Source organism: Carassius gibelio, chromosome B25 (genome assembly GCF_023724105.1).
Source record: "Carassius gibelio isolate Cgi1373 ecotype wild population from Czech Republic chromosome B25, carGib1.2-hapl.c, whole genome shotgun sequence".
NCBI classification, from domain to species: Eukaryota; Metazoa; Chordata; class Actinopteri; order Cypriniformes; family Cyprinidae; genus Carassius; species Carassius gibelio.
Genome location: NC_068420.1, coordinates 13,631,792 through 13,653,361, shown reverse-complemented (window position 1 = coordinate 13,653,361; position 21,570 = coordinate 13,631,792). Strand labels below are relative to the sequence as shown.

At 36.9% G+C, this 21,570-nt stretch overlaps 2 protein-coding genes across 5 annotated transcripts; both read left to right on the top strand.

The window, feature by feature from the left end:
- The first annotated feature begins 392 nt into the window (after nt 1–392).
- On the top strand, nt 393–12,130 carry LOC128013916 (alpha-ketoglutarate-dependent dioxygenase alkB homolog 3). 4 transcript variants are annotated; one of them, XM_052597111.1, is made up of 11 exons: nt 393–516; nt 899–991; nt 1,596–1,658; nt 5,371–5,444; nt 5,536–5,570; nt 5,664–5,711; nt 5,810–5,916; nt 7,654–7,742; nt 7,826–8,035; nt 9,227–9,325; nt 11,619–12,130. In XM_052597111.1, exons 2-11 carry the CDS (start codon nt 916–918, stop codon nt 11,721–11,723), a joined length of 906 nt encoding a protein of 301 aa, XP_052453071.1. In that variant the 5' UTR covers nt 393–516; nt 899–915; the 3' UTR covers nt 11,724–12,130. The 4 variants fall into 4 exon arrangements, with proteins under 4 accessions (XP_052453071.1, XP_052453073.1, XP_052453072.1 ...); XM_052597112.1 differs by having other exon boundaries at nt 451–512; XM_052597113.1 differs by lacking the exon at nt 1,596–1,658.
- A 7,171-nt stretch (nt 12,131–19,301) lies between these two features.
- On the top strand, nt 19,302–20,664 carry LOC128014770 (uncharacterized protein C11orf96 homolog). The gene has a single exon (XM_052598486.1). It carries the CDS (start codon nt 19,542–19,544, stop codon nt 19,908–19,910), a length of 369 nt encoding a protein of 122 aa, XP_052454446.1. The 5' UTR covers nt 19,302–19,541; the 3' UTR covers nt 19,911–20,664.
- Nucleotides 20,665–21,570: the final 906 nt, after the last annotated feature.

Here is a 21,570-nt window from a genome sequence, read left to right as displayed (position 1 = left end):
AAACAATCATACGACCTTTTTGGTCCGCTATAAAAAAAATATCCGTCCTTACAGGCCTGACGTAATCATCATTGTACACACCTGACTACTGGTGCTGTTTTTTTATTATAAGGTATTAAATATTAAATATATTTTTAAATATCTTGCCTGGTGCCTTAATTTAAATTCACAATAGAAGGTTGCTATAATTCTAAAGATTAAACTATTCTAAATAGTTTATAGATGATTGAAGTTATAATTCTGGAAAACTACTAAAATTAGTCTTATATCAAGTTCACCTTAAACAAATACACAATATTATATTCGTATTGTACACATATTTGATGTACATTATATACATGTTGATAATAATATAGCAGTGTATTTAGAAGAATATCGTCTCTGTAGGAACTATTTTCTCCGGTCATTGTAGTAACACGGACAGGTTTCGCCGAACACCAGAACTGATTGTGTTTCTATTACACAAATGTTCAACGCTTTGAAAAAATTAAATAAATCGCCTTGAAACTAATGTGTGTAAGTATTTTTTAACTTGCTAAATTTTTGTGACAACGCTGTCAGGTTATTAAAACTTGATTGAAAACGTGAAAACAGTGTCTCATTCTGGGAAGTGTGTAAACTGTATAAAGTGTATTTACATCAGACATAATTATGCATTTTATAATATAGTTCTTAGTGCTCATATACACTTTTGGAAAGACTGGTTTTAGAAACCGACCCATAATCATATTCCAGAATGAAATGTGAGTACTGTCCTTTACTGAGTGATGTACTGTACTAACATTACCTGAAGATGGCAACAAATTCCTTCTGTTGTCAGTTGTAAAAGTTAAAATAAATACATTTTGTCCTTCTAAAGGATTAAAGGCCACTGACATCATATGTTTTGTCTTGTCAGATAAGTTTCAGCCTTTGATGAGTGATAAAAGGCAGAGAGCGAGAGTCCAGGGCTCCTGGGCCAAACCTCTTCACAAACCACAACAGCCAACAGGTATGCCAACTTTACAAGGATTTTACTATTAAAACACTTCTACCGCAAACATTAAAGATTTCACAAAATAAATAAATTATAAGTTTGATATCATATGTTTACATATTAACATCTGTTCAAGATTCCACAACTTAGTCCTGACCTGTACAACAATATTTTTACAGGCATTAGAAAATAATTTGCAAAAGTAATGAAAATCACTTCCATTTTGAAAAAGAAGTCATGGAATGATTAAATAAATGGTTTTATTTTTATGATTTTTTTACTGTAAATAATTACAGTAAAATAATAAATAAATAATTTTAATAGTAGAAGTAATGAATGACTTAAAAGTTGTAGAAACGTCATAGACACTTAAATAAATTAAGTTACTAAGGACATTATAACTATTATTTTCCAGAATTTTATATTTTAAATTATTAAATGCTTTTAATGCTTTTACTTTTTTGCAGTAATGAAAGAGTTGAAAAGTCATGTAAATTCACAAAATCTTAAAAAGTATTGGAAACTTAAATAATTATTTAATTTAAATTAAATGATTGCTTAAATTATTTTACAAAATGATTGCATAGTCATGAAAGTGTATTGTGTATTGTATTGACAGAAATGTATTGTTCAAAAGAACCCTGGAATAACTGCCAGTACCCAGTACAATCATCATATAGAGGTAACTGACTGTAACAAGGTTCGTAATAAGGAAGGAAGGAAATGACCAAGGTTGGCGTTTGGAGATTCGTGGAAGTTTATTCAATAACTCAAAACTCTAACAAAACAAAAGTAATGCTTCTAGCATGTTCACACAATGCCAATGGCACAAATTTAGTTCCTCAGGTTTCTCTCCAGGCAGAGCAATGTGCACGAGTCTCCATCCCGTCTCTCATTCTGCCAACACATACTCCAGCCTCTCTTTTAACTGGTCTCTCCAGGCCAATTACTGCAATCAGACACAGGTGTTCATCATTTTGCACTTGACCTACTTACTCCCTGCTCGTCTCCCTTCCTTCTCTCCCGCTGCAGACATCGCTGAACCATGCCCCCCTCACCACATACCCCCACCACCCGACTCAGGCCAGGGAGCCACTGCAGGGGTGCGTGGTCCGAACAGACAGTGAATTCCCATCCTAAATTGAATTGAAATACTGAATTGACCCGAATATAAGACGACCCTGATTATAATATGACCCCCCTTTTTCAGATGTACCTTTGGGAAAAAGTATTTTTGAATACCAAATCATTTGTTTTACTTAGGAAAAATATATATATATTTTTTTTCTTAAATTCTTAAATTATTCTCTTATTGCCTGTTTTTCCTTTTTACATTTTTGTTTTGAAAGTATGGTAAATACTGGTAAAATGTACTAAAAATCACAGGTAGCCCATCTGAATTATAGGCCTATAACATTTAGGCCCCGTCCATACAGAGACGGAGCTTACCCCAATCCGATCTTTTTTTTTCCTCGTCTCAAGAAATATCCGCGTCCACACGAAACCGCAAAATGATGTAGTATACATGCCAGACCAGTATGTGGCACTGTAATTTTGCCACAGAGATACACTAAAAACAGAGAAGAAGACTTGGACTATGCTCATAAACCTTGCGCGTGGTACACAATCGAACATGGAACAATACATTTATTAATCTGTGCTAATGTTAGTTAATAAAAAGACAATCGTTCAGTGTTTGTTCATGTTTTTGTTGCTGTTACGTGACCGAGAGGTGTCTGACTAGGGGGGAGACGTGGGCTGATGACGTCATCGTTTCAGAAAATATACGGATTAGCCGTCCAGACGAAAACGCAAAGACGGCGTTTTCAAATTTATCCACTCTGGGACCCGGTTTCAAAAAATAGCGGTTTCACCTTGCGAAAACGGCGGATCCATGTAGACGAAACGCCTAAACGATAAAAAAATATGTCCGTATTCACAGAAACGCGTCTCCGTGTGAACTTAGTCTATCCTACCAAAAAATGTTTAACAGTAGAAGTGAAATTTTATTGTAGTCTTCAAATCTGGGTACTGTCTTATGTTTTAAAATCACTTACAGAGGAAGTTTGTTCCATCACCATAACATTATAGGTCACAAATCATGCTGCTGTAAGCTTTTCTATTTTCTTTTGCTTTCACTAGTGATCTTTACAACACATTACATTACATGTTTCATGGCACACTTGTTTGGCGCCACCTGTTGTTGTGGTTGCATTACTGACATGTCAAAGTATAGACCCTGAATATAAGACGACTGGGTTTTTTCCAAGACTGATGTATTTCCAAGAAAAAAAACATCATCTTATATTCGGGTCAATATGGTAATAGCGAAGGGTGATAACTGCTCGCCGGATCACCAAGCACTTCTTCTCATCCCTCTATTAGAGAGTTTCCGACTGATATACAGTACCGGCAGCTCCTCACACTTGATCTCCTGGGCCCAGGAGAGCTCCAAGCCCCCTGTCCGATGCGTCTGCCTGCAACAAGAAGGGGTGCGAAAAGTCAGGAGAGTGTAATAGTGGCCCACCACACAGAGCAGCCTTTACCTAAGTGAAATCCTGCTGACACAGCTCCATCCACTGGGCCGGATCTGGAACTTCTTTTTAGAGAGGTCAGTCAGCGGGCTGGTAAGGTCAAAATAATTAGGTATAAACCTTCTATAATATCCTGCCAGCCCCAGGAACTGCCTCACCTCCTTTTTGGTCTTGGGCCTCAGACAGGTCATAATTGCCACAAATTGACCCAAGTTGAAGCCCAAATACCTGACCTCCACATGCCCAATCGCACACCGTTAGCCCGGCCCCTCTCAGCGCTCATAGGACAGCCCACAGATGCGGCGTATGACGCTGCCAATCCTAACTGTAAATGATGATGTTATCTAAAAGTGATAGTGGCCGAAAAGTTTCTGAAAAGTGGCCAGTGCCCCAAACAAAACCGAAGGAAAGGGTAACAAATTGCTGTAATCGAAGTGGTGTCATGAAGCTTGTCTTTTCTTTGGATAAAGAAAATATTCTTTGGTTAAGTCCAGATCCAATCAAGCAATTTGACAACCCTGCGGCATTGGATAGGTGTCAAATTTCGACACCACATTCACCTTGCGATAATCCACACAGAACCGAATGGAGTATCGGGCTCGCCCCAATCGCTGTGGGATTCTTCAATTACTCCCATCTCTAACATCGCCTCTAATTCAGACTGAATCACTTTCTTTTTGTGTTCAAACATCTGATACGGCCGACTGCGTACAGCCACGCCCGGCTCCTTCTCAGTATGGTTTGTTAAAAGAGCAGGGGTGAGAACACGTCTGCAAACTCGGCTTGCAATTTTGCAACATCAGTGAGCTGGGAGGGCAAGAGGTGATCTCCCCCCGGGGCCTGAGTGAGGAATTGGATTTTAGTGTTTACTTCTGGCCCGAACTCTTCCTCTCTCCCCATTTCTAAAGGAGGTTAAGATGGTAGTTTTGACTTGCCCCACTCCTGTCTGACCGAATTACCTCATAATTGAGATCTCCCACCCGCCGTGTAACCTCAAAGGGTCCTTGCCACTTGGGGAGTAATTTAGAGCAAGAAGTTGGGAGTCCCGGTGCAAAATCATGTAATCTGGTTCCCTGATTATACTGCCGGCTCTGCTTGTCCTGGGCATGTAACTCTTAGAGAGCTGCCTCAAGGTGTGGAGTTTTGTTCTCAGGTCGAGCACATGCTCAATTTTGTTTTTGCTATCCGAAGTTCCCTTCTCCCAAGCCTCTCTCAGGACGTCCAAAACCCCAAGGGGCTGGTAAAGGAGCTCAAAGGTTGAAAACCCGTGGAGGCTTGCGATTAAATTCCACCAGTCCATCTGTGAGTGAGTGATAGATGCTGGTGCAGACTGATTTAATGCCCAATAATTCATAAAGTTTGCATATTGTATGTGAGATAAACGCCGTGGTTTCTCTCCCAGCCAGCGTAATGTGCACGAGTCTCCGTCCCGTCTCTCTCTGCCACCACATTCTCCAGCCTCTCTTTTAACTGGTCTCTCCAGGCCAATTACTGCAATCAGCAATTCATTTTCATCATTTTGCACTTGATCTACTTACTCACTTCTCGTCTCCCGTCCTTCTCTCCCGCTGCAGACTTCGCTGCACCACGTCCCCCTCGCCCACACTGACATATAGATATCTCAAAGGTACAATTAGCTAAAACAGTGTTTTAATTCACTTATTAAAAAAATAAGAGTCAAAGACATGCCTTTTTATTATTATGTTATTTTAATAAATAGACTTCAGAGGAAAACAAGCAGTATAGGTGTAGTACAGTGTATCAGTGTATTGTTTTCTTCTTCTTTTAATTTTGTTACATTGATTAGTGTGAATTCTAAGTGGCTCATTAAATTAAATGTATTTGCATTTAATGTTTCAGCTCAAGATGTCCAGTCAGTGTCAGGTTCATGGAGATATGGGCCACGATCATTTGAGTTCCATCAGCCAGCTGATGTAAGCGTCATTATCTAACTATGAAATGCTGTTTTTGTTTTTTGTTTTGGACAGGACAGTAGCCTTCAATTTATCCTTTTTTTTTTTTTAGCCTATCAGAGAGATTCCGGCAGAGAAAGTGATTGAGTGAGTGACTCAGTCCTGGGAACTTTCAAGCAATAAAACCTGTTGATTGACACACCGTGTATGTCTAGTGTGTTAATTTCTTCTCTTTCTCAGAAATGCCGGTGACTATGAGATTAGTCAAGGGCCTACTGGAGTGTCCAGGTAACAATGCTAAGACTTAACGTGGCCTAAAATAAAATAATTACCTTAAGAAGAACATTTCCTACGTTAAAGTAATTGATTACTGTTTTTCCGTCCAGACTGCGACTCATACCAGGGTTTCTACAGCAGGAGGAGGCTGACTGGATGTTTAGCAAGCTGCTCGCTGAACTGCCATGGTCACAAAAGACCAATTATAGGATGATGGGTAGGTTGCATGTTGAGTTACTGTAAATTGAGGAGGAAAAATTGTGTTTTAACCTCTTAGTGAACTGGAGATTATCTCTGAGATTGACATAAAAAATAATAATCATAGAATTTATATATATATATATATATATATATATATATATATATATCATATAGTTTTTTTGGTGCTGATATTTCTATATTTATATGACCAGAAAAATTTTATGAAATTTTGATGACTTGTAATGTAAATCAATGAGATCTTTATTACAGACTACTTAAATAAAATATCATATTGATATCAGCTGTATCTTCCATTAATATGTCTTAGTAAGATGATATTTATAGGCTTCGTTCTGTGATCAAAGCTCTGTAGCTTTCAAAACATATAATGAAATGTAATATAATTATGAATGAGAGCTGACATTTCTCAAGAGCCTAATGTATCATAATATTGATTATTAGTGTTCCTGTAGCTCAACTGGTAGAGCACTGCGTTAGCAAGCAAGCAAGCGCAAGGTTGGGGGTTCGATTCCCTGGGAACACATGATATGTAAAAATTGATAGCCTGAATAAACTGTAAGTCACTTTGGATAAAAGCGTCTGCTAAATGCATTAATTTAATTTAATTTTAATTTTGACAAGAATTTCCTAACAGATAATGTATGGCTAATAAGTTTGTCTTGAAATATTCCTAACAATATAAAATTATTCTTATGTTTACTTCATAAAAATTAGTAGAGATTTCACAGCAAAATGACCCGTGAAACACAAACTGAAGGGAGGCATTATTATTACGATTACACTAAAAGGCCTATTACTTGATGAAAAGGTATAAACTATCAATCAGATGGGTTAGATTGTGTACTGCATTTTTTGTTTTTTGTTTTTAGTAAAGATTGAATCATGTTCAGATATCAAATATGATAAAGTAGGCTTTATAAGGTTAAAAAAAAAAAAACGTCATAAACATGGGGTGTTTTTTTGCAACAGTCCCAACACAAGTGAAGTAAACTTTTATAAGTGGAGAAAACAATGAAGTTAAGTTGCTTATTTTAAAGATGCTAACTGACCAAGCAGCTAAAATGTTATTTTTCAGTAGTCTAATGAGCATATGTTGAGCCTTGGTGCTAACGTGAGAAAACCAAAACAGAAGAATCAAAATAAGCATGTTTTTGTGCACACATGATGGCATTTTGTGTCTGGCCCACTCACATGTTCAAAAAGTGCTCTTCCCACAGAATGACTCACATTTTCCAGTCCTTCTTCATCAGTAAATTGGCAGGAATGCCACTGCCTCCCTGTTCCCTCATCTGTTTAGCTTCTCCGGGACCGATATCATTTGAAAAAGTCCCAAATATACCAAATGTTCAAATATTTGCTTTGGACCAATAGTGACTGTAACTGATCGAGATCATTTTGACAAATAAGTTCTGGTTTCACAAGCTTTCAGCCTTTATTTGGTTTGCTGAAGATCAAGGCGGTTTGTTGAGGAGAGATGTGCTATTTTGAAATATGATTTTACATCTTCCAGATCATAAGACAGGTGAATAAAATCTGTTTGAGATAGGGATAGTAAATAACCACCCTGAACAGCCTAGAAACCACATTTTAACATGCTAAATCCATTAGGTACATTTTTCATTTTTGGCTGAACCATCCCTTTAATTATCTTTTAAACCCCAATAGATGTTAAGCAGTATTGAAAGCACATATAGCTGCACATACTACATATTTAATATTTTTTGCACTTCAGGTGATGCATATGAGGAACCCAGACTCACTTGTTGGTATGGAGAGCTGCCATATACATATTCACGCTCCACTATGCAGGCCAATGCTCAGGTATATCGCTATTCCATATGGCAAATGACGTCTATCAATGTGTAAAGCGAAGCATGTTTATCCATGGTTTTCTCTTATTACAGTGGCATCCAGTTCTCACCACTTTACGCCTGGCTGTCGAGGAGAAGAGCGGCCACACGTTTAACTCATTGCTGTGTAACCTGTACCGGGACGGTAAAGACAGCATTGGCTGGCACAGTGACATCGAGCCATCATTAGGACCCCAGCCCGTCATCGCCTCTCTGAGTCTGGCCGACACTAGAGTGTTCAGTCTCCAAAAGCAGCCACTTCCTGTGAGTCTGCCAATGTCAGGCTGAGGTTTAAATGAGGGGAATTTAGTGTTTGGATGCACAGTATCTTATGGCTGTGATTAATCATGATAGAACCAGAATACAGATCATTGTTGGCAGCTGTTGTCAACAGAAGAGAAGCTTTAAGTGCTTCCTGTGGTTATATGCTAAAAAAAAACTCAATGGTTTAACATTTGACAATTCAGAAATGAAAATATTAGTTTTGTAATTTCACAGTTCTGTTAAATAGAATTATTATAATAATTATATATTTTTTTTACACTGAAATGTTACAGTGGTAATATTTCTTATTTTCTTCATTTTTAATTTGTATATCTAATATTTTAAAATGTTTAATTAACGATATCTGTCAATATTGGATATTTGATTTAATATATTTCTGGTTAACTAAATCTTTTAAAACGCTAATAATAGCTTTTAAATGCAGTGTTTGGATGTTTAATTTAATATAATCAGATATTTAATATATATTGGATATTTAATTTAATTCTAGTGTAGCATTTTATTTTCATTTTAATTCAATAAAAAGTTTATTGTCTGCCATTTATTATTTTATTTTTATTTGTAATTTATAGATATCTGTCAGTATTGGATATTTAATTTAACATATTTCTAGTAAAGTTCATCCTCAAAAATTCTAAACATTTAATAACCTTTAAAAGTAATGTTTGGCTATTAAATTTAATATGATCTGATGTTTAATTAATGTATTTCTCATAAACAAATGTAATTCTATTGTAGCAAATCACTTCAATTTTCATTTATTGAAAAATATTAATGTCTGCCATTTATCCATTTTTTGGCCATAACATAAATCGTTATTGACTACAGTTTATAATTTTAAAAGCAGCACATCTCTAGTTTTAAAATCCCAAATGTTAATACTTTTACCAGAAGCCCGATGATGTTAATGAAAGTTTCTGGCTGTTGTACGTGAGTCCTTTTAAACTTTTTAACCTTTACCCAGGCTTCATTTTCTTCTGAACTCTGCCTACACTGATTATGTTTTCATAATGTGTCTCATTTTTGGTTTGAAGTGAAAAAATATTAGCGAAACATTCTTTAGAGCTTGTTTTCCAACAGGTGGCTAAATGTTGCGTCTGCTTAAGCTTGTTTGAAGAATGAACAGAAGTTGAATTAGAGGTCAGGGTAGATTCCGTGTATGTGTTTCAGCAAGACAAAGGAGACTACACCTATGTGGAGCTCATACGCATCCCGTTGAGCCACGGGACACTCCTGCTCATGGAAGGCTGTACGCAGACGGACTGGCAGGTATGTCACTTTTAACTGCCTTGAAGAAAGTGTTCGCGGTCACTGATTTTGGTAATTACTACAGAATAGACAAACCATGCTAAGTTTCAACACAAGCTCAGTTGGCAGCAGCAAAAGCAAATACAAAGATTTCACTAATATTTCGGATAGTGTAAAGTGATAATGTCCATCAGTAAATCTTACAATCCTTCTCAAACTCATTTTAGCCATTTCGCATGAACTTTTACACTGTGTGTATCTTCAAGATTCAATGTGACTCACTAAGAACTGGCAGGAGCTCTTGTTTAGTCTAATGTGAGCGGTTAGGTTGCCAGTTAATAACACTCTTCTGAACGCTGATGATAAGCCAGACAGTGACGAAAGGCTGAAAATGGCTAAATCGATGTGGAGGGGCGGAGATGGTGTTCCTTTGTTTTGGCTTGAGTCACATGTGTTAGAGATGATCTGGAACGGTCACACTGTTCGCCATCCAGAGAGCGTTAAGTGCAAACACTGTTTTCTGCTGATGTGTAACAGTGTGAAAGGGGAAAGTGAACGCATTTCTTCCAGCATACTGAAGCAGACAGTGTTTCCAAAAAAGCAAAACATTGCTGTAATACTACACACAATGAGGAGAATTCACAAAGCATATGATATCAGAGCAGAAACCTGCGTCTTAATCACTACGTACTGGAGCACAAAACCAGTCTTAAGTCGCTGGGGTCTATTTGTAGAAATAGCCAAAAATACATTGTATGGGTCAAAATGACAGATTTTTCTTTTATGCCAGAAATCATCAGGATATTAAGTAAAGATTGTGTTCCATGGAGATATTTTCTAAATGTATTATACTGTAAATATATTGTAAATATATTAAAACAAAACATTTTTGATTAGTAATTTGCATTGCTATGAACTTCATCTGGACCATTTTAAATCAGATTTTCTCAGAAAAAAATTACAAAGAAATGAATTACAAAATGTAGATTTGTAGATTTTTTTTGCACCCTCAGATTCCAGATTTTCGAACAGTTCTATCTCTGCCAAATATTGTCCTATCCTAACAAACTTATTTATTCAGTTTTCAGATGATGTATAAATCTCAATATCGAGAAATTGACCCTTATGACTGGTTTTGTGTCCCGGTTCACATATAGTTTGTAGCTGTAAGATAGCAATGCTTTTCATTTAAGTTAAGTCATTATAATCACTTTTTATCTTCACCATCTGTTAATATGATATAATATGATATGATGATTGTATTTACTTATAGTCGTAAAATAATAGAAACATTTGTAAGGGCTGTGATGACTTATTCACAAAACTAAGAAACTGCTGAATGTAATTAAATGTTTTAGTTTTTTTACATTTTTGTACTTTTGCTTAATAATTTTTTAATTTTTGTACTTTTTTGTCATTTCATTTAACAGGTTATTTATTTTACATTTTGTAATTTAATTTAAAAGGTTTTTTAAAACATTATTTTAAATTTTGTAGTTTAATTTAACAGGTTATTTTTACAGTTTCTTTAATTTTCTTGAACTTTTTTTCATTTATGTGCATGTTTGTAATATTGTTCAAATGGGTTTGTTTAACTTTTGTGCATTTTTTTTTTAAATTTCATTTAACATTTTTCGTGCATTTTTTAATATTAATTTGACAAAGATATTTAGCAATTTTTTGCACTTTTATAATTGAATTTCAAAAACCTGCTGGAAGTTATTTTTGCTCTGTTGTTTTTGGATTCTGACTCCAAGACAAACCGCAGGCCTTTGGTGAGCCACAAAGAACAGAGAAAGGTCAAGAACATTTTATGGCGACATCTGAAAACTGTTTAAGAAAGGTCACTCCTGAGTTGTGCCAAAAAGCTTTCAGACGATCTTATTAGGTCGACATAACTCACATTGACCTGTCAAAATAAAACTAACTTAACCCACATGTATGGCTGTTCGCAGTTGCCTTTAAAATGTGCACAAAATATTTATAGGATTAAAAATCTGTTTCATAACTGTCAGAGAGTCATTCGGGTCAAAAATATAGCAGCGGACACCAATTCAACATTGTAATTGTGTATGTAAACATACCGCTTTTGCTTAGTAAAGCTACGTTCTTTATGATCTTTCTGTACAAATATATATGACACAATGTGTAATCGTATATTTGAATTATTTAATACACATCATGCATCACCGCTGTCTTTTGAGGTAGACGCCAAGGCCAGTTGGAGTCTGATTAACCTCTTTTAACTTTGTCCAATGGTTACATTGCCTTTGTTGTGAGTGTGTTTTTAATATTATTAATGCTTTTTAAATAGCACCAGGTGGCAAAAGAGTACCATGACCATGGGCCTCGAATAAACCTCACGTTCCGCACCATATACCCAGAGCCAGAGCGTCCCAGTGGGAGATTTGTGAGGTGATCACTGGGAGAAGACACCACAGGTTTGATGAAATCTGTCTCATTCACAGAGCACTAGTGGACTGTTAAACACATATCCATTCTGTTTGATTCAATTATTTATTTAATTGTGATAGTTGGCTTTTGACCCTGCACAATGATAAGCTTGTCTGGCTATGATGGCATTTTTGTTTACTTAAATTATTCTTTTCTCACAGCAATTGTCCACAAATTGTTTATGGTATAAGAAAATGTTATTGGTATTACTTGTTTGGAGAATATAAGTCAAAAAAGCAGTGCCAAATGGCCCATATTTCTGTTACAGCCCCCCAAAGGCTCTTTTTCTGGGTGAATTGCTGTTTTAATATTATATGTTGTGCAATTTTTCATTTATAGCTTGTGGTGAATAAACCTGAATTACAAACATTTGTTCAGTGTCATTATGGGGTTGGTTACACTACCGTCCAAAAGTTTGGAGTCTGTAAGATTTTTTTAATGATTTTGAAGTCTCTCATGCTCACCAATGTTGTTTTTGTTCATCAAAATGTCTTCTATTTTAAGATATTTGTCCTGTGATGCAAAGCTGAATATTCAGCATCATTACTCCAGTTAAGCTTTACACTTGACTTGCTAGCCTCTTCTCATTGTTGATGAGTCATGGTCGAGTCCTTGTGTGGTTGGTTAAGAGCTGAATGACTCTCTCTGTCACAACAAACCTCAAAAGATGTCTACACTATTTTGTGAGCCAGAAATGCTATCAAAGAAAATTCTCTTAGTTCATAAAAAAATATTATATAACATGTTCTTGAGTTTCTTTTTAAATTGTTGCATATTCATCTCTGGGGTGAACAAGGCCCAAAGGTCAGATATGGGCCTTGTTAGGTCACCCTTTTAAAGACAATATTCCTAAATATGGGAATGCCATTGAACATAGTGGTTTTGGCAGCACATCTCAATAGCAGAGATTATCCAGAGAACTTCAAAATGTTTTGAAACCGCAAACCGTAAATCCCGTACTCTTGCATGTGACTTCCAGTGATTTATCGGAGCTCTTTAATTTGAGTTTCTTGGTGTTCCTTTCTGCTCGCCTGGCAGAGCTTCCTCATAAAGCTGCTTCTGTTCTGGAATGCAGGGACCCTCGCTGTGTAATGGGATCATTGGCCATTATTTTTCCAGTCCAGTTAAATTGTTGGAAGTTTCACTCCCAGGGTTTGCAGGGAGATCTGTTTGGGAAAGTTGTGTATGCAACAACTGTCATGATTGAGCTCTTAGTCAGAAAAATATCCTGCACTCGCATTTAAAGGGATAGTTCACCCAAAAATGAAAAGTCTGTCATCCTCATCCTCAAAACAAATATAACTTTTGTTCACCATTGAAACACAAATGAGAATAATTGTGTGAATTTTGAAAGATTTCTGTTTGTTGTTTAAATCAAATCAAAACTTTGCTGCCTCAAGACGTTTATTAAAAGATTGTAAAATAAGTCTGTATTAATTGAACAGTTAAAGGGCTAGATTACCCCAGGATTTACTCACCCTTAAGCCAGAAAAAAATACAATTGGACTTATGTTAAAAATGTCTTGGCTCTTCAAAATTTTATAATGGCTTTTAAAAGCTTTATGAAGTTATAAATATGGATATTCTTTTACACAAATGCATCGATATCAGTTCAGAAGGTGTTTATTAACCTCCTGGAGTCGAGTCATGGAGCACTCTTTATGATGGATGGATGCACTTACTTTTGCTTCAAAATCTCGACCTCCATTCACTGCTATTATAAAGCTCGGAAGAGTAATTTAGTTGAGCAACACAAACTTAGAAATCATAAATTGTGGTAAACAGAAACTTATTGCTTTCACACAAACACATTTTTGGCTTTCAGCAAGAACCAATGCAGTTTGTTTTCGCATGTCACACAAAAACATTCAAGTTACCTCAAGAACCACTGAGGTTTTTCGCATTTTGTATGAACATGTTTGAACTGTTTTGTGTTGATAAGTGTTTGTATGTGTAAAAAAACCTGTTAAAAAGTATCCCTTTATATAATCATATAAAATCCCTTTAACATACATTGATTTTCAAGCCTTCACAGTACCACTGGCCAGAGCACCTTTAAATAACCTTCTGGCAATTTGTCCAGTATGCTTTTAGCATTTCCCAGTTGCACTAGGATCATAACTGAAAGACCAGCGGGCAAAAACTGCATGTTTGGAAAGTCCAGTGAGCCATGTCCTGCCAGGGTCTTCACTCCCAGTAGCCCTTCAGTGGCCTTTTATTAACAATACCACATGTATTTTTTGTTAGCACCTGTCTGAAACCGCTCTCTTGTGTCCAACCGCAAGGGTCTGATTTCAAGTTACATCAAGAGTCATGCAAACCATGCCTCTCGACCCCTGTTTGTCATATGAGTTGGACTTGGAATCAAAAGGATGTTCATAATGACAGCTATTTTCAGCAAAAGACACGACTGGAAGTCATTATGAAAGATTTGAGGTGACATGGATTGTGTTCTTGGATGGAAAGTCCACAACTTTTTGCCACATAAGGCTAACAGCAACATGCACGGCGTGGGCACAATTCCATCAGATGTTGGCAGTTTTTCTGATGTAGTCAAGGCCTGTGCTCCATCCCATGAATTCTCGTTCCCACCAATACTAAGACCCAGTTCTCTCTCTGTCTTGAGGGAAAACTCCTCCTTTTCCCAGAAGAACTTTGTCACAAAAACATGATGCATGTAGATCAGGATTATTTACTCCCACAATAAAACGTGCAACAGAGCTAATTAATCGTGATTTATTCCATTACTTCCAAGAAGACATGGACTGAATATGAAGGCATATCTAGGAATCCATTTAAAGGCCCTGATATGATCTTGTTTGCCGTTTATATAATTTCTGACTGTTTACACATAGGGATACACAATATATAATTTTTTAATTTATTTATCAGTGTCCTTGACATTGGGTTTTTAATTATTCATGCTATTTTTGCCCCTCAGACTCATTATTAATTACCCATACACTAACATCAGCTCATGGTTTGTTAATGAATTATTTTGTCAGTAACTCAACTCATGGTTTGTTAGTGCATTATTTTGTCAATAACTCAACTCATGGTTTGTTAATGCATTATTTTGTCAATAACTCAACTCATGGTTTGTTAATGCATTATTTTGTCAATAACTCAACTCATGGTTTGTTAATGCATTATTTTGTCAGTAACTCAACTCATGGTTTGTTAATGCATTATTTTGTCAGTAACTCAACTCATGGTTTGTTAATGCATTATTTTGTCAGTAACTCAACTCATGGTTTGTTAATGCATTATTTTGTCAGTAACTCAACTCAAGGTTTGTTAATGCATTATTTTGTCAGTAACTCAACTCAAGGTTTGTTAATGCATTATTTTGTCAGTAACTCAACTCATGGTTTGTTAATGCATTATTTTGTCAGTAACTCAACTCAAGGTTTGTTAATGCATTATTTTGTCAGTAACTCAACTCATGGTTTGTTAATGCATTATTTTGTCAGTAACTCAACTCATGGTTTGTTAATGCATTATTTTGTCAGTAACTCAACTCATGGTTTGTTAATGCATTATGTTGTCAGTAACTCAACTCATGGTTTGTTAATGCATTATTTTGTCAGTAACTCAACTCAAGGTTTGTTAATGCATTATTTTGTCAGTAACTCAACTCATGGTTTGTTAATGCATTATTTTGTCAGTAACTAAACTCATGGTTTGTTAATGCATTATTTTGTCAGTAACTCGACTCATGGTTTGCTAATGTATTATAGTCAGTATGATGTTGCCTCTGTTAAGTTTGGATGTTATGTTGCGCGAGTGGCCTTCGTGGGAATGTGTCTGAGTTGTGCTATAAATACATGACTTTTCGGACGCTGTAATGTATTCTAGGTCAAATCCAAAAAAATTAATTGGCTTGTGGTATTTTCACCTCTTTTTATCTTGTTAACAGACTCACTGCTTAACGTGGAAACAAATTTGTTGATCCTACTTATAAGCACAAGAGACACAAATCAAGCTGCAGCGTCCCTGAGCCAACATGTCACTTTCTTACTTTTACTGTACGTTATCATACTGTTTATGGATGAAGAAAATAATTTTCATCAAAGTTCTCTTTATCATCCACTGTTGAGTGAACCAATCCTCCTTAAACAGGAACTAAACGTGTTAGAGACATTAAAACATGAAATGAAATGTAATATGAAAAAAGTAATTAACATTTTTATTTTAAATTAAATAGTTAATAAATGTTTTACATATTAATAAAAAAATTGGGACGTAATTTAAAAAACAAACTGATACAGGAAAATGTAAGTTTTAACAAAGTTACAATTTTGTAGATATTCATGCATCGTGATTAGCAAGAAAACGTACAATTTGTAATCAAAGATAAGTGTGAGCAAAATGTACAAATGAGTTCAAGTTGCCACTGGTTTAGCAAAACAGAAAGTAGTTGTGAAATCTCATGAGATATTTGATTTTGATTTTGCGTGCTTCTGTGACATTGAGGTCTGAGTTTGAGGATGAAGAGCTCCTGTTCAGTTGTTTATTTACAAAACATTTTTTAAAGAAGGTGGTTTAATGTTTCAAAGGCATAATGTAACACTGGTGCATACGTGCAATTTGCTTTGCAAAAACATGCGTCTTTGCTGTCTTGTACATACTTCCTGCATTAGCCTAGAAACAAGCTATTAATCAACTTGACATGTTCCTGCAAAAAGTGGTGTGTAGTTGTCCTTGACATCATCACATTATGTCAGCTGACTGATTATACCTCAGCGGTTGGATGAACAACTGCAAGAGCTGGCTTCTCTGTCCCAAAATAGATGTTACTCAAAGCAGACTTGACGGTAACCGCTTGATGTCTGATATATGGGACAAGTAGGAGTGAGCTGAGAGGGTGAGGTGGCACCATTATGGTTTCCTGTTTTGCTTTTAAAGGGTCATCCTCAGAGTCCATGACAAAACTGGAGACACCATGGTGTGGTACGTCACAATGTCCAGCCCCCAGTTTCACACACTTTTCCCAAAATATCTCTGGGCTCATGGGACATGCCTGGCATGGAGCGTTCGGGGGTTAATGACAAATCTGAATGGCACAGGAAGAGAGTGAGAGGCTGATGAAAGCTAAACTCATTATGATAGTGAGATCATGGTCGTGGCACCGAGAAGAGATTCCTGCCATGAACATGTTGCTGAGCTTACAACATATCTAGTAAAAGAAAAATATAGTTCATAGATCATCAGCCCTCCATGTCCTTGTCCTTATCTGGCCGACTTGAAAAGGTGGCATTATCCTTCACTTTCCTATAAATGTGTTATATATTATAAGTCTTTAAACACACACACACACACACACACACACACACATAAATATATATATATATATATATATATATATATATATATATATATATATATATACAGTATTGTTCAAAATAATAGCAGTACAATGTGACTAACCAGAATAATCAAGGTTTTTCGTATATTTTTTTATTGCTACGTGGCAAACAAGTTACCAGTAGGTTCAGTAGATTCTCAGAAAACAAATGAGACCCAGCATTCATGATATGCACGCTCTTAAGGCTGTGCAATTGGGCAATTAGTTGAATTAGTTGAAAGGGATGTGTTCAAAAAAATAGCAGTGTGGCATTCAATCACTGAGGTCATCAATTTTGTGAAGAAACAGGTGTGAATCAGGTGGCCCCTATTTAAGGATGAAGCCAACACTTGTTGAACATGCATTTGAAAGCTGAGGAAAATGGGTCGTTCAAGACATTGTTCAGAAGAACAGCGTACTTTGATTAAAAAGTTGATTAGAGAGGGGAAAACCTATAAAGAGGTGCAAAAAATGATAGGCTGTTCAGCTAAAATGATCTCCAATGCCTTAAAATGGAGAGCAAAACCAGAGAGACGTGGAAGAAAACGGAAGACAACCATCAAAATGGATAGAAGAATAACCAGAATGGCAAAGGCTCAGCCAATGATCACCTCCAGGATGATCAAAGACAGTCTGGAGTTACCTGTAAGTACTGTGACAGTTAGAAGACGTCTGTGTGAAGCTAATCTATTTTCAAGAATCCCCCGCAAAGTCCCTCTGTTAAAAAAAAGGCATGTGCAGAAGAGGTTACAATTTGCCAAAGAACACATCAACTGGCCTAAAGAGAAATGGAGGAACATTTTGTGGACTGATGAGAGTAAAATTGTTCTTTTTGGGTCCAAGGGCCACAGGCAGTTTGTGAGACGACCCCCAAACTCTGAATTCAAGCCACAGTACACAGTGAAGACAGTGAAGCATGGAGGTGCAAGCATCATGATATGGGCATGTTTCTCCTACTATGGTGTTGGGCCTATTTATCGCATACCAGGGATCATGGATCAGTTTGCATATGTTAAAATACTTGAAGAGGTCATGTTGCCCTATGCTGAAGAGGACATGCCCTTGAAATGGTTGTTTCAACAAGACAATGACCCAAAACACACTAGTAAACGGGCAAAGTCTTGGTTCCAAACCAACAAAATTAATGTTATGGAGTGGCCAGCCCAATCTCCAGACCTTAATCCAATTGAGAACTTGTGGGGTGATATCAAAAATGCTGTTTCTGAAGCAAAACCAAGAAATGTGGATGAATTGTGGAATGTTGTTAAAGAATCATGGAGTGGAATAACAGCTGAGAGGTGCCACAAGTTGGTTGACTCCATGCCACACAGATGTCAAGCAGTTTTAAAAAACTGTGGTCATACAACTAAATATTAGTTTAGTGATTCACAGGATTGCTAAATCCCAGAAAAAAAAATGTTTGTACAAAATAGTTTTGAGTTTGTACAGTCAAAGGTAGACACTGCTATTTTTTTGAACACACCCCTTTCAACTAATTGCCCAATTGCACAGCCTTAAGAGCGTGCATATCATGAATGCTGGGTCTTGTTTGTTTTCTGACAATCTACTGAACCTACTGGTAACTTGTTTGCCACGTAGCAATAAAAAATATACTAAAAACCTTGATTATTCTGGTTAGTCACATTGTACTGCTATTATTTTGAACAAAACTGTATATATATATATATATATATATATATATATATATATATATATATATATATATGAATAATATTGTTAATTTAATAAAAATTCTAAATTGTCTTATAACAGCTTCATTATTTTAACAAAAAAAGGTTTTCTACTTTTCATTTTGGTAAGACCTAAACATGTTTTATTGAGATTCGTCTCCACATGTATTTGTACTGTACACATGTATGTTGTGTACATTTCTCCAAAGCTTCTAGATTTCTAACTATTATTTGTTTATCTCTTCTTTGCCCGTGACCTCTCACTCCCCATTTTTCTGTTTCTGGCCATTTGTTTATTTCTCCCTTTTCCGATCCCTCTGTTAGAGCTGCATGTATCGGCCCCTCTCGCCTCTCTGCTTTCCCAACTCCCTCTCTGGCCTGCATTTATTTCAGGGATCTGATTCGGAGAGTCTGGTATGGCAGCCGGAACCGTGACGCCTCACAGTGGGTGGGCGGAGCCAGAGCGGAGTGGGGAGATGTTAGGAGAGTGAAGCAGTATAAAAGCCAGAGCAGTCAGTGGCACGCTCAGAAACCACAGACAGAGAGAACAGAGAGAAGATTCCCTTCACTCGTCTTCTGGAAGTCGACTTCTCCATCTGTGTGTAAGCTTCACCTTCTGTCAAATACAGACAAGAAGGATATAAGGAAAGTGACTTCAAATCCTTCACCACACGGAGTCCTGGAGAACTGCAAGCCTCTCCAAACGTCTCAGAAGCCGAACGCCCAACCCTTGCCATCCAGACACATGGCTGCACGTCCGATGGAGACGGTGGGTTTCGCTGTTCTACCCGCACACATCTTGGCATCCGCCATGGAGGAGTTTCCCCAGCAGCTACCCGTCCCCAAGTGTCTGGCTCGGGGCCGAAACCGTCCCCGGCGGCCCCGAGACGCCCGCTTCAAGACCCAGCCGGTGACTTTTGCAGAGATCGCCGAAGTGGAGGAGGAGGGGGCTTCACCTCTGGAGGAAGAAAGGGCAAGACAGTCCTACCTTCAGTCGCTGGAGAGCCTCAGGAGAAGCACACAGACTTTGCACCACGCAGGATCAACACAGAGCTGCCACACAGCGTCTGCACAGGCTAGACTGGACTCCAGCGACTCAGACTTGACACACTGAGAGAGTGAGAGGAAGGTCTGAAGGATGACAGGACTGGAACTCAATGTGTTTCGCACAAATCTTCCTGTTAAATTCCACTTTCACAGCCGTTAACCTACAGTAGTTATGCATTTATGTGCAGATTCCAGTTGAGAAACACTGGCACAGCGATTGTTTAGCTCCTCTGCAAAGAGCAAAGCTGTAGCATGCTGGAAGATTTCAGAAACCACTTAAATGCTTACGCAAATTCCTTTTTTTATTCTGAGACTCGAGGACTGGTGAAGTTTCATCTGTAATGAACTTGACAGGAGAGGATGTAACATGTCTGATTCAATTTTAATAGACTGTTATTCGTATCCCTTGTGCCTGCTTAAGATTGCACAGTTGAATGGGTTCTTCACTGCTGGGCAGGATGTAGACTGTCACATTTTGTTATAATGCATTGCTGTGCTGACGAGCAAACTAAAACAGAGATGTATTTTTTACAGAAAATAAGGTTGCAAACCTTGATGTCTACATCTGCCAGAATGGTGAACTTACTAAGAAACTCAGTTAGGAGCAAATTATTGTACTTTTCAAATGTATCATATTTATTCACAGATTATTTTGTGATAACATAGTAATTTTAGAGAATTGTTATGTTGACACTGTGGACTTGTAAAGTCACTATCACTGTAAAAAAAAAAGGCCTTTATACTTCAATTTGACTTATTCTTTGTTAATTTGTTTCATACTTTCTTTCGTAGTAATATAAATAAACTTTTTAACATTGGAACCATCATCTCATTTGTCTTTTGATCAAATTGGTGTGCTGTTTTCAGAGACTTATAAAAAAAATAGTGCTAACAAGTGGGAAAGTGTAACAAATTAACATAAAGTGATGAAAAAGTGTTTAAAGTGTGGTTAAATAAAAAATTCATATAAAAAATGAATGCTAAATGAAAAACAGTAGTCATCATAACATCATTACACAAAGATAATGTAAGTAAATACAAAATGCAGTTTTTAAATGATGATTTCATTTATTAAGTGAAAAAGCTGCCCAAATCTGCCTAGCACTATGTGAAAAATTGCCCCGTCCTATTAAATCATAAAAAAACTGTGATTAACCACATTATTTTAGAAAGCTGCATTAAATTTAACTATAGCCAAACCCAGGCCTGATAACCGCCAGACCTGTTGAATCAAGAAATCACTGCTGTCTGACAAAGTGAAGCATCCTTAAAGAAACAACGGTGAGCCTTCAAAGGAGTGTCCGACTTACCAAAATTACTCCAAGAGCGCAACAACAACTCATCCAGGAGGTCATTAAAGAAACCAGAACTACATCTAAAGAACTGCAGGCCTCACTTGCCTCAATTAAGGTCAGTGTTCATGATTCAGCAATAAGAAAGAGATTGGGCAAAAACCACTGCTGATCTTACATTTGCCAAAAATGATCTTGATTATCTGTGGACTGATGCAACAAATTTTCTGAAGATGTGTGTCCCGTCACATCTGGCGTAAAACCAACACAGCATTTCATGAAAAGAACATCACACCAACAGTCAAACATGGAGATGGTAATGTGATGGTCTGGGGCTGCTTTGCGCCTTCAGGGCCTGGATGACTTGCCATAATTGATGAAAACGTGAATTCTTCACTCTATCAGAAAGTCCTGAAGGAGAATGTCTGCCCATCA

Excerpts from the sequence above, each read along its gene's own strand:
- LOC128013916 (XM_052597111.1), top strand. The coding sequence starts at position 916 with ATGAGTGATAAAAGGCAGAGAGCGAGAGTCCAGGGCTCCTGGGCCAAA. Across the intron at positions 5,917-7,653 it reads GACCAATTATAGGATGATGG|GTGATGCATATGAGGAACCC; the intron begins GTAGGTTGCATG and ends TTTGCACTTCAG. Across the intron at positions 8,036-9,226 it reads TCCAAAAGCAGCCACTTCCT|CAAGACAAAGGAGACTACAC; the intron begins GTGAGTCTGCCA and ends TATGTGTTTCAG.
- LOC128014770 (XM_052598486.1), top strand. The coding sequence starts at position 19,542 with ATGGCTGCACGTCCGATGGAGACGGTGGGTTTCGCTGTTCTACCCGCA.